A 12,469-nucleotide genomic window follows, 5' to 3' on the forward strand; every position below is an offset into this window, starting at 1 on the left:
CCAGCGTCGCTCGCCCCCGCTGCCGCGCGCGGAGGGAGCCGAGGCCGGGTCCCACCCGCTTGCGCCGCGCGTCTCCCGAGGCCGGGCCCGTCCTCGCGGCCCCGCCGCCCTCCCGCGTCACGTCGGCGGCCGGGGTCTGCGGACTGCGGGTCAGAGCCCTGGGAAGCGCGGGCGTCGGGGGCGTGCGGGCCTTTATTCATCGCGCAGGGGCGGGTGGGCAGGACGCGCCTTCACTCGGCGTAGGTGGCGTCGTCGTTGCTGTCGCTGTAGGCGGAGGACGAGAGCTCCTCGCGCGGGGTGCAGGCCGGGCACCGGCGCCGCACGTCGTCCCAGCACGGCCGGCAGTACACGGCCGCGCAGTCCGGCGTCGGGCACACGTAGGCGGCGGGCGTCTCGGGCGCCTGGCACACGACGCAGCGGCGGCGCAGCCAGCGGCGCGCGAGCGGGCAGCGGCGGTGCAGGACGTCGGTCAGGCGGGGGCGCTGCCGGGAGGCGCGGAGAGAGGGCTGCGAGGGCGCCGCACGCCGGCCAGTGCCCGCCTGCCGGGGCGATGGTGCCGAGCGCGGCCCTCCCCCGCTCGGGGATGGAGACTCGGGGCGCAGCTCCCACTCCCCGCCAGCCGCCTTATCTGGCCGTCCCCGTGGGCCGGGAAGGGAGCAGGGCGCCCGCCACCATCCCTGCCGCGTTCTCCCCTCGACGGGCGGGACAGCGGCCAGTGAGTTCCCCAGGCGCGCAGAGAGCGAGCAGCCAACCTGGCTGGCTCCGGTCCCCGCATTCCAGGACGCAGGTCTGGTTCACCGTGCTCCCACCCTCTCGCCTCGCAGTCACCAGGAATTCCCCTCTGCAGGCCACCTTATCAGGGCGGCCTTCGCTCTGGAAACCGCAGAGGAGGTCCCCTGCAAAGGCAGAAGGCCTGGCCTTGGCCTGCAGGGCCGTCCATGCTCAGGTCCCCTCCAGCCTCTGCTCGGACTTGCCCCAGCTCGAGCCTGGCAGCTCCTGCGCCAGCCTCTCAGACTGACCCTGGCCTTTGACATTCGCTCTGGGCTCTGAGTCTTCGCACATTCTATTCCCTTAGCTTGGGACGGATGCCCTTCTCATTCCCACCCGCCGAAAGCCGGCTGAAGTCCGACCTCTCACGGCATCACAGCCACTTGTTCATAGGCCTTTAGCCTCTATGTGTTGTGGGCTGGGGGATTTAGGCCCTGGAGGGAAAGTCAGGCAAAGCGGGTCTCTCTCACTTTTAGGGGCTCTGCCGGGCTAAGAACGGCTGTCATTCTTTTCTTTCTTTTTCTTTTTTATTTCTTCTTCCCTTTTTTTTTTTTTAATGTTGGGTCCCATACTAAGAAAGGGTGAATAAATTAGCTCCCTCCCACAGTAACCCTCTTAGGTGGGCATTGTCATCATCTTTTCTTTTTCAAATGAGAAAACGTGCTTGCAGAGGCTGTTTCTTGCCCAAGGTCACACGCTGACAACTAGCCTGTGCATGGAACTTGCTCCTCGGGACCGAGACTCCCTCAGTCCTTACAACAACCAGATGGAGTGGCAGCTCACTCCGGGTGACAGAAGGGAAAAACCAAGGCCCAGCAATTAGCAAGTACTCCAGATCCCAGTTGTCAGGGCGATAAAGAAGGGAGCCAGGATTGAAATCCAGGCCCTCTCGCGCCGGCAGCCTGCGGCCCCGGCCCCACTGTTGCTGATCACTGCACAGGTCTCACACATCTCTCCAAGCTCCCTGACCTTCAGAGGGGAACACTGAGGTCTGGTGGGGACCATAGCCAAGGTCGCCCAGCATAATGAGGAAGTGTAACTGGAACCCAGTTCTTCTGGCTCTGCGCTTTCTCCTTATCCCACGTGGCCCTTCTTGACGCCTTCTGGAATGCACCCCGAGCCCCCCAGTTTCCCCACCACCCCCAGAGACACTCAGTAGAACTTGTGGCTTGCCTTCAGTCCCTTGCTTCTGATGGAGCCCCCTTGCTTTTTTTTAGCCAGACCTCAAATCGGATCCCCCTTTTCTGCCTGCTTCCTCACGGCCCACTGAGTGTCTCAGGCTGGGCCGAATCCTGGGGGAGAGGTGGACTCAGCCCTGACCCCCGGGAACTGGATGACCAGGGCCCTTGGCACCTCTCCCGTCAGAACTCACTGGGCTCCGTGGGCCTAGGGCCCTGCGGCTGGATGGACTGAGGGGAGAGGCCCCTGCCGCGGGTCATCACCACCCCAGGAGCCACGGGAAGGAGGCCTGCACTTACCGGAGCCTTCTGCTCTCGCGCCTGCCTCAGGATGGCAGCCCTCCTCAGCTGCGTAAACGCTGCTCTCTTCCTCAGGAGCTCGTTGTAGAGGAACAGGACCCGCTTCTTCTCCCGCTGGGGCCGGGAACAGGGGGTCAGGGACAGGACAGTGCCCCCTGCAGACTGGAGTGGGGGCGGGGGGGGGGCTGGATGCAGGCCTGAGGGTGTTGGGGAGAGGGTACCTTGGGGAAGTAGAAGGCGGCGATGACCCTCCGGAGCCGGTAGGCGAAGGCTTGGAGCAGGCAGAGACACAGCAGCAGGCCGATGGGGAGCGCCGCTCTCACGTAAGCCCAGGCGTCCAGGCTCAGGGGCTGGGGCAGGCAGGCTGCGGCAGGGCGGGCCTGTCAGGGCTCCGTGGGCCTGCGTCCCCTGCAGAGCTGCCCTCTCCAGCCCAGAGCTACCAGGCTCCTGAGGCTAGTCCCCTGACAGGGCACAGGTGCGGGAGAAAACTCTGTTGGACAGCGTGGTTCCGGGGCGCTGGCACCCTCTGTCGCCAAGGCCCCAGATCCTCCAGCCGTCGGACCCCAAGCTGTCACCTTCTAGCAACGCGGGGTCCACCTGATGTTTCCTGCTCTGAGGGCCCCTCTTGGGTCGCCTCGGAAAGAGCCCGGTGCCCCCCCGCAGCTGCTCTAACCCGGACGCTGGACGTCGCTCACGCATGTTGTTTGACTCCATCACCGTCTCCGAGGACGTGTTGAGGGCTCCGATGGTCTTCCGAAGCAGCCGGGCCAGCATGGAGCGCCCCCCGACTTTCACCTCCAGTTTGTGGCTGCCTAAGGCCGTGGGGGGGGCGGTCAGGAAAGGGTTGCAGTTTAGGAGGCTGGCGCAGGACGAGGACGGGGTCCCGGGGGGGTTTCCCTCCGTCCGCTGAGCGCTAACCCCTCCCTGCTGCAGATATAAATATAAAGGAGGCTTGGAACCTGAGGCCAGCAGGCCCGAGATCGGACCCCACGCGGGGCTGGAAGACGTGGCGGCCAGGGGCAGGGGCGAGGGCGAGGGCTCACTGCGGAAGGAGTACTGCAGGAAGGAGTGGTGGCGGATGGTGTCGAACATGGAGTAGAGGGCCCAGTCCAGGCCGCACAGCAGCAGCAGCAGCAGCAGCACGGGCACCGTCTCCACGAGCTCCCTCACCTGCCAAGGAGCCGCGGGCCTGAGCTGGGCCCCTCTCCGGGACCCGTGCCCTGGGCTGCGGCTGGAGCCCCCGGACCTGCCCCCATGGCCTCCTCACCAGGTTTCTCATTTCCGAGGCCTGCACGGAGGGACTCCAGGGGAAGATGACAGTTTTTTCCTCAGCTTTGCGGAGTGGCAGCAGCGTCCGTTTGCCCTGGTAAAATGTCCAGCTGGTGAGGGACACCGGGGTCCCCTCCCCTCGGCGCTCTGCCCTCCTGCTCCAGGAGGACACGCAGTAGGGCCCCCTTGGCCAGGGCTGGGCCCCCCTCACCAGCTGCTTCCTGCGTTCGTCAATCTGGCAGAAGTAGGTGCTAATGTAGATGTTGTCAAAGCGAATGTCGCGGTTGTAACTGTCCATGTAGGAGAAGCACCTATGTACAAGGATGTCTCTGTGTCCTCCAGGCTGTCCTCGACCACCCCCCACTGCGGGCTTCCTGGATGTGGGGCGTTCCCCAGACCCCCAGCCTGCACTGAATGCTGTGTATGTTCCAGGTGGAGACACTGGGCCATCTGGGGCAGGGTGGGCACCCCACAGGCGAGGAGACACGGGTGAAAAGGTGGCGGGGGGGTGGGTCGCATGCCTGGCCGGGAAGGGAGGGGTCTCAGGCACGGATCTCAAGCAGAGGACACAGCAGGAGCAAAGACACAGAGAGGTGGGGAGGCCCTCAAGGCTGCAGAGCCACCAGCCCTCACGCCCTACTCCCACATCCGCCTCTCGCCTGAGCCGGCAGAACATCTCCTGGGGGTCACGTCAAGCAAAACGCATGCCCCCACCTGCATTTCCCCTCTCCCCAACACACCCTTGAGGCTGTTTTCTGTTTTGTACACAAGTGCCCCTCTGTGCACACCCAAGTCCAAGTCCCACGTAGCGCTTGGTTTGCTAAGGAAACGTGCTCATTATCGGAGATGTGTTTAAAGCCGCGTGACTCTAAGTCAGCCCCGTCAACTGTGCAACCTAAGTTTCAGGGGTTCTGAGACCCTGTCAAAACCCTCTGGGAGGGCTCAGGCGGAGGGAGCGGTCCCCTGCAGGCCAGCCTGTGAGCGCCCCCGTGTGGGGAGATGGGCCGTGCCCTGCCTGGCCCTGCCCTCTGGCCGGCTATGCCCCCCCCCCCCCGCCCCTCCGGCCAGTGACCTCGCCAGGTCGAAAGCGGGGAAGCGGATTCAGTGCCTCCTTCCTTCCCTCCTGGAGCTGGCCCCGGAGACCTGCTGCACCTTTCCCCTTCCTGCCTCCGCCTCAGGCCGGCTTCCTGCGGTGCCCCGCGCAGCCGCCGGGCCCTCTAACCCCTGATCCACCTGAGCCTCCTGGCCTCCAGCCTGCAGGGCTTGGCCAGCTCTCGGGGCCCTGCCTGCGCCTGCCCAGTCCTTCAGCCCAGCCTCTGCCCTCCACATCCCACAGAAGCCTTGGTCCCTGCCCAAGAGAACAGTCTTCCTTGCCTTGACCTTGGCTCCCCACTGACAATGGCTCTTACAGGGGCCTGTCCTCAGCTCCTGCCCCGTTCCAGGAGCCCCGCCCTCGCAAGGCCCTCCGACCCACCACAGGGTGCCCCATGGGCGCCCCTCTGGCCTCCACTAGACCACCAGCGTCTTGAGGGTGGGAGGAAGGCTCCTTCACTCTGTCTTCCCACGGGGCCCTCGGCACACACCGAACGGCGCGCTCACCTGCCCCATGGAAGGGGCAGATGGGGCCGGAGCCCCCTGTGGCCCCCCTTGCCCAGCCCCTGCCTGTCTCAGGCATCTGGGGGTGGGGACAGGAAACAGAGGGTCCAGAGGTCAGCGGGGAAACAGAGTGAGGCCCGGGACTGCCCAGCTGGACGCCCCGCTGGGTGGGGTTGAGGACTTTGGTCCAAATGGAGGGAAAGTAGCTGCCAGTGAGGCAGGCGGCCGAAAATGAAAGCAGGGTTGGGCGGTAGAGACGGGCAGGGTTGACGGTAGAGACGGGCAGGGTTGGATGGTAGAGACTGGCAGGGTCAAAACCAAGTGGAACACGGCAGGCAGCGCCGTCAGAGGGCAGTCAGCACTGGGACGGAGGCCGAGGGAGGCGGCTCGGTGAAGACTGGCTCCCTTTCCAGGTGGCGGAGTGCGGGCCAGCGTCCCCCGTGCCGGGGCCACCCCGGGAGGAAGGGGCGTCGGGCCAGTGGGCTCACGCGTGCAGCACCAGCAGGAAGGTGCAGGAGAAGAGCACGTGCAGCAGCCCCAGCGCCCACTGCAGCCGGGCCTCCTGCTGGCGGACGTAGCCCCGCAGCTCCGTGCTCACGTGCTCCCAGCTGGTGTCCGCGCCCACCAGCGCGGCCCGCTTCTCCTCCTGGGGGGAAGGGGCACGGGGCAGACACAGCCCTCCTGGGCGTCTCTGCCCGGGCACCCCGCTCGTGACCCCCAGCTCTTCCCAGCACTTTCGGAACCCCCCGTGTGGAGGTCACGCAGGGGGCTGGGTGCGGCCCCCTCCTCCCCGTGGTCCTGCTCCCCTGCGCCCATCCGGGCTGACACCCTCTCTGGCCAGGCTGGCCATCGGGTCTCAGAGGCAGGTCCCTGCCCACCCAGGTTCAGCACAGCCCCCCCTGTCCCCCAGCACCAGCCCATTCCGCCCTCGTGCCCCTCCGTCCTCCTGTCACCTGCTCTCCGCAGGCCTGTGCCCTCGCCCCTTCTCCCTCGCGCCCTCCCAGCCGGGCACCCCCTGCCTCCTACCTTGAGCTCGATAGTGGCTGAGAAGTCCCCGTCCAGGTCGTGAACAGACTGGTTCAGGGAGTCGTAGGTCTGCCCGAAGTTCCCTTCCACGGGGATTCGGTGACGACACCAAACCTCCATCGCTACCGGGGGTGGGGGGGGAGGTCAGGGGCCTGTGCCCGCCTCTCGCCCCCCAGGGCCTGAGGACCCCATCTGCCCCGGCTGCCTGTCCACCCCTGTCCACGCTCCGTGAGTCCCGCGTCCTGGGCACAAGGCCTGACTTCCCCTCATCCGGCTTGTCGGTGTGTAACCACGTAACCACGCCGACTGTGAACACGGGTGGCAACAGGCACGGGGAAGCACAGCTCGGCTCCTGTATTCCTCCCTCACACCTCGGAGCCCCCTCATAGGCTATCGTTAGGCCCGTCTTCCAGGCAGAGAGGCAGAAGCAGAGGTCCCTGGGAATGTCCCCGCCACGGCCGGGAGGCTGCCCCCCAGGCTCGCCTGCACCCCGTGGTCCTGCTCCCCTGCGCCCGCCCGCGCGTGCGCCTGCGCCCTCCCACCGCCCCGCTGACCCTTGGCGATGCTGCAGAAGAACTTGAACTTCATCGGCAGGCAGAGCAGGTCCCTGAGCAGCGGGACCCAGATGTGCTGCAGGCACTGCTGGTGCTTCCGGTCAAACCAGCGGCGGCAGCTGGCGATGGCCTGGTCCACCACGTCTGCGGAAAGGCAGGGGCAGGTGAGGTCCCCTGGTGGCCTGCCTGAAGCCCCGCCCCCGGCACGCCCCCGACGCCCCCCCACGCCCCTCACAGGAGCAGCGCAGCTTGGTCTTGAGCTCATACATCTTCTGGGTGGACAGTGCGCGCCGCCGGGGAGGAAAGGCTCCCTGGCTCGGGCCCCTGCGGGCTGTGGGGTCGGAGCCCGACGCATCCTCGGGCACGAACCCCGCGTCACTCTTCACCTGGGCATCCAGCTCCTCGAAGGACTTGGAGATGTTCTGAGTCCCGGCTCGCAGTGAATCTTTGCTGCCCTGGGGTTGGGGGGTGAGGACAGGGAGGTAGGTGCAGCTGCAGAGGAAGGAGCCTTTCCTTTGGCCAAACTCTGGGCTCCTCCCTCAGGCCCGGGCAGAGCCCAGGCCCTAGACAGCCTCTCACCTCATGCTCCACTGTTCAGTCTTGGGGACAGCCCCCTACCGCCTTTCCCTGCGACCAGTGGCCTCTGCTCTGCCCCCTACCCAGCTCCTCCACCGGCGTCTGTCTCAGATCCCGGCTAGCTACGGAAGCTTCCCCAAGCCCTGGGGCTTCGCATGAGCCTCCCAGACCACTATGCCATCTCAGGGTCCTCAGTTCCAGTGTCCCCGATGTCACCTGACTCCCCAGCTCGTCTACGCGCCAATTCTCCCACGCCTGCAGCCTCCAGGCCTCCACAGCCTCATTCCGCAATCCCCGGGGCCTCCAGGCTTCCTGAGTGCTCAAGGCCACGGCCCCCGATTTCCTGACATTCTAGTTCAGCTACCCAGAGTGCCACCTGCCCAGGTGTTTGGAAATGGGGGGTGCAGGTCCCATGACCGGGGGCAGGGGCTTTCCCCACTGTCTAGTGCCCAGGGCACGTCCTGCAATGTTTGAAGGCAGCCATGCCGGCCCCCCCGGGGCAGAGGGGCCCGACCCTGCCCACACGTGGGGTCCTGACCAGCAGGTCCTTGAACACTGCACGCAGCGGGGCCGTGGAGACGCGCCAGGCCGCCCGGGTGTTGTTGACCTGCAGCTCCACTGTGCAGCCCAGCGACACGACCACCTCATTGAGGTTGTAGCGCAGGTTGGCCACAGGTCCTGGCGGGAAGATGCCCTCGTGGGTCTCCCTCTGGAGCTAGTTGCTCTCCAGAGGCCCCCTTCACCCCCAGTCTGTGTGCAGTGGGTGACCGCCTTCTAGAACTGTATGAGGGGGCCCCGAAGCCCGGGAGAGGGCAGCCGGCTCATCACTGGGTTGATTTTCCCCGTGTAAGCCGAGGAGGCCCAGAGACGTGGAGGAACTCTCTCAGAGGCACACAGCTGCCATCGGGCCCCCACTCATTCCCCTTCACCCACCTGGGTCTTGCCGGGTGGCCCGCCCAGTCACACACTATCCCCAGGGACACACACTCACCCTCATAGATGGCTGCCAAGGCGTACCCCAGCACGAAGAGCCGGCCCTCTTTGCCCAGCATCTTGGGCACTAACAGGATGCTGGCACAGCGGATGTGAGGGGAGGTCCCCCAGCCCACAGCTCCCAAGCCTGTCGGGAGAGACCAGCAGGTGGCAAGGGGGAGTGAGGGTGCAGCCTGACCCACCAGGCTGAGCATGGCACCCGCCCCCCAGGTTCTTCCCAGAACCGCACTGCCTTCTTGACGCTGGGCACCGGCTCTGATCGCCCTTGGAGGCCGCTCATTCATGTGAACAGCCCTTTCCCAAGCTCCGCTGCATGGCGGCTCGGGAGGGGCGTGGAGGGACACCAGAGGTCCAAGAGCCATGGCCAGTGATGGAGGGTCGAGTGTGTGTGTGTGGGAAGGGGACTCTTCCCTCTTTGGTAGGCTGGATTCACACACTACCCAGGTGGCGAGGAGGCAGGGAGTGCCAGAGAAAGTTCTGGAAACCGTCACTCGTGCTCACAGCCGCCTCCCTGTTCCCGTGCTCTGACCCCATCCCAATCACTATCTCCGTCTCTAATTTTAGCCTTAATCATGGACCTCCTGGTGGTGTTAACAGCTTCACAGGTGTCTCCCTGTGGTCCCCGCAAGGACACGGAGAGCTCCGCGGAGCTCAGAATTCAGGGAGAGAGTGAGCGAGTTAACAGATGATATGGCCCGAGTGCACAAGGGAGGCCCTTCTCCAGGGCTGTGGGGGCGCGGCGGGAGCCAGCGTTTCTGTGCGGAGCATGGGTCTGCGAAGGCCGGACGCAGCGGCTGACGGGTCGGCGGGGGCCGGAAGACAAGGGACGTGTCGTCGGGAGACAGGACAGCGTTCCAGGCCAGAGGGAAGGCAGAGCTGGGCAGGGAACCCAGTGGCTTCCTGTGCGATGGAGCACTGGCCATCGTCGGAGCCAAGTCCCCGCTTCTTCCCTCTGTCTCTCTCCCCAGCTCTTGTGGGGTCCCCGTCACCTTTCGCGGGGCCTAACCGGTCCCCTGCCTCCCCTCTGTATTTGGGTTTTCACAAGGTGGCCAGAGTGGTCTTGTACACACAGCCTCTGACTTTGTCCCTTCTCTGCTTCAAACCAGCTATGGACTTTCCACCAGAGGTGGGGTCCAGTCCGAGCTCCCTTAGCGGGGTCCACGGACCCCCTTGATGGAGCCCCTGCTGGCTTAGGGCTGCTCAGCCCATGGCCTGCCTGTCCACCACCCACCCCCCATGCCTCGGGCCAGCCCTAGAACAGGCCAAGCTCATCCTGCCTCTGCCCGAAGTGTGGCTCCTCACCTGGCTGGCCTTACCTGGTCACACAGGTTTGCTGGGAGCCCTGTCTGCTGCGCCCGCCCGAGCGTCTGCCCTCTTCCTGGCTAACACAACTGGAGTTTCCTTCAAGGCCAGCCACCTGTCCCTGCCCCAGTCCCTGGGGGAAATTGGGATTTTCTCACGCAATCATGGGATAATAGGACATCAAAAGGGGTTTGTTTCGGGGCACCTGGGTGGCTCAGTGGTTAAGCCTCTGCCTTCGGCTCAGGTCATGATCTCAGCGTCCTGGGATCGAGCCCCGCATCGGGCTCTCTGCTCAGCGGGGAGCCTGCTTCCCCCTCTCTCTCTGCCTGCCTCTCTGCCTACTTGTCATCTCTGTCTGTCAAATAAATAAAAATCTTTAAAAAAAAAAAAAGGGGGGGGGTTGTTTCATGGTCTTGGCCTTCTGGCCAAGGATTCAAGCTAAGGGAGTTGGCAAGTAGTCTCCCTGGTTCTCCAGAGAGCTCAGGGGGTCTGTAACGCCCTGTCTGGGCCCACCAGCAGGGTGAAACTCGTCTCTGGCCCTCTACCAACTAGTAGATACAAAGACAAGGCCAGAAATTAGAATTTTCTAGGACGCCTTGGGGTCTCAGTTGGTTAAGCAACCGCCTTTGGTTCAGGTCATGGTCCTCGAGTTCCCGGACCGAGCCCCGCATTGGGCTCCCTGCTCAGCGAGGAGTCGCTTCTCCCTCTGACCCTCCCCTTCTGGTTCTCTCTGTCTCTCAAATAAATAAATTAAAAAAAAAAAAAAATCAGTACTTTCTAGAAGAGAAGAAGTTGGAGTAGGCAGACATAGCGGGGGTGGTCTGAGGAGAGGGTGGGGCTTCACTTCCAGGCCAAGTGCGAGCCTCACGGGACCCCAGAGAGACGGGCCAGAGGGGACGGTGGCCCTGCGTGGCCACGTGAGCCCGGCGTGGAAGGCGAGGCCGGCTCGGCGCTGGCAGGAACTCTGGGGCGGGTGGGGGATGTGCCCCGGGAGCCTTGCTCGCTTCTCAGCCCGGCAGGGGAGGGGGCAGCGGCAAGGTGCCTGCTCGCCTACTTTGGCAGGGCAAGGATGGAGGACTTCCTCGGGGACGAGTGGGCCTTTTGGAGGAGAAAGTCGCCCTCGCGGAAGCAAGACAGGCTCTCGTATTGAAAATAGGCAGCAAGGGAAGGGTCGGAGGGAGAGGTCCTCCCCGGGGCCCGGTGTGGTCCTGGGGCTGCCCACACAGGTCGGTTTCCGGGGTGAGCGGGCGAGGGCCCTGCCGGGCGGCCTGGAACAGGCAGCGCGGCGACGCTGGCCGGGGGGACGGGAACATTTTCCTCTTTCTTAAAGGAGACCTAGAGAAGGAATGTTCCCGTCTTCCAGCATCGATGGCTGAAGAGGAGATGCCTGGACTTGAGGCCGCCCCTGCGTGACCTGAAGACGAGCGGCCACCAGGCCAAACAGAGAGGGAAACTGGGTCCGTGGGGGTGGACTGAGGGGCTGAATTATCCAAAGTCCAAAGACTGCTCGGCCTTGAGAGTGGCTGTTGCGGGAGACAGCCGGCTTTCTCCGTGGCTAATCCACCTGCTCATGGGCTCCTCTCCCGGCCCCGCAGCGCCCGCACGAGGCTCCCTCCCCAGTGGAGCCTCCAAGAAGCCTTCCCTGACTACCAGCCCCTTCCCGAGGCCCGGCACCCTCCCATCACGCCTCCTCGTCATCCCCAGAAAGGCTCCTTCCTCCCTCTCTCTCTCCACTGGGGGCCCCTTGACCTTGCGCCCTTTCGAAGCCGCTACGGGGCCCCCGAGAGGGCTGAATGAACGAATGAAGGTGTGAGTGAATGAATGAACCAACAGAATTAATTGGGAGGAGCAAGACACAAGGTCAGCGAGGTTGGGAGCCATGGGGCACCCTGTGGAGAACATGGAGTCCTTCCGGTTGGGGAGGCCCCTAGGGGACAAGGACCGGTCAGGTTTCTTCCATAGACTGGGGCCCCTTCTCCTGGGATCTCCCCTCAAAGCCCACGAGGAGGCTGGGGCTGGGATACTCGGTGCACAAGAAACAAGATCAGATCCGTTCCTGGGCCAGGACTCCCCAGGCCTGCCCCACAGGCCTCTCGAGGGTCCCCGTCCTCAGCCAGCACTCACCCACCATGCCGTACAAGGCCACCATCTTCTGACCCTCGTAGATGTCCATGGGGTTCACCAGGAGCTGAAACAGACCTGAGGGTGCGGGTCAAGCTGACGATCAGGAGGCGGGTCCCTGCCCCCCGGGCTCTGCCCACACTCACCCATGGCCAGGAGCCCGCCGCTGCTTGCGCCCAGCAGGAAGGCGGCACCAGGAAACGTGCGGGGCTGTCGCTGCAGGAACCGGCTGCAGGGGACAGGCAGCCCCCAGCTCAGGAGTCTCTGCAGCGCTGCGGGGGTGGGGGCAGACACACTGGGGCCAACAGCCCGCTCTTCTGGGTGAGATGCGCTTCATTGGGGTCAGGGGCCTACGGGGGAGAGGCTAGGGGAGACCTTGGCAGGCGTGGTGGGAGCGGGCGGGCCATCCCGAAGTAGGATGCGGGACCCGGGGAGGCAGGACAGCTGTGAGGGAGAGAAGAGGAAGGGGCTTGGCTGGAGGCGAACACTGGGGGATAGCCGGAGACCCACAGGGGGGGGGCGTGGGGGCCCCAAGGGGACAGGGGATGAGATGCCCTGAGGGCCGGTGCTGGGAAAGGCCGGACTCACTGGTGTGGGGGAGCTTCCTTCTTTCCCCCTTGGCTCCCTTCTGATGAAGTGTGATGGCCATGAGTCAGCTCGGGGGACCCTCCCTTGTCCCACAAACGTCCTCAAGGTGGCCTCGGGCACAGAGGTCCCCTTCTATCCCCTCTGCTGTCTGCGCAGCCGGACAGCAGCCAAAGCTCTGCTCTGAGACTTGGGGAAGGA

The 12,469-nt window shown here is 64.7% G+C and overlaps 1 protein-coding gene across 3 annotated transcripts; it reads right to left on the bottom strand.

Moving 5' to 3' along the window:
* Nucleotides 1–174: 174 nt before the first annotated feature.
* DCST1 (DC-STAMP domain containing 1) lies at nt 175–12,363 on the bottom strand. Of its 3 annotated transcripts, none has more exons than XM_059145168.1 (16): nt 12,272–12,363; nt 11,830–11,955; nt 11,687–11,761; nt 8,259–8,387; nt 7,806–7,945; nt 6,927–7,146; nt 6,692–6,835; nt 6,138–6,259; nt 5,600–5,757; nt 3,727–3,826; nt 3,514–3,609; nt 3,290–3,416; nt 2,942–3,058; nt 2,468–2,610; nt 2,247–2,360; nt 175–482 (listed from the first exon to the last, which is right to left on the bottom strand). In XM_059145168.1, exons 1-16 carry the CDS (start codon nt 12,330–12,332, stop codon nt 231–233), a joined length of 2,124 nt encoding a protein of 707 aa, XP_059001151.1. In that variant the 5' UTR covers nt 12,333–12,363; the 3' UTR covers nt 175–230. The 3 variants fall into 3 exon arrangements, with proteins under 3 accessions (XP_059001151.1, XP_059001150.1, XP_059001152.1); XM_059145167.1 differs by having other exon boundaries at nt 2,920–3,058; XM_059145169.1 differs by lacking the exon at nt 175–482 and having other exon boundaries at nt 1,502–2,360; nt 2,920–3,058.
* Between the last annotated feature and the right edge of the window lie 106 nt (nt 12,364–12,469).

This window comes from Mustela lutreola, chromosome 14, assembly GCF_030435805.1.
Source record: "Mustela lutreola isolate mMusLut2 chromosome 14, mMusLut2.pri, whole genome shotgun sequence".
In the NCBI taxonomy this organism is placed as follows: Eukaryota; Metazoa; Chordata; class Mammalia; order Carnivora; family Mustelidae; genus Mustela; species Mustela lutreola.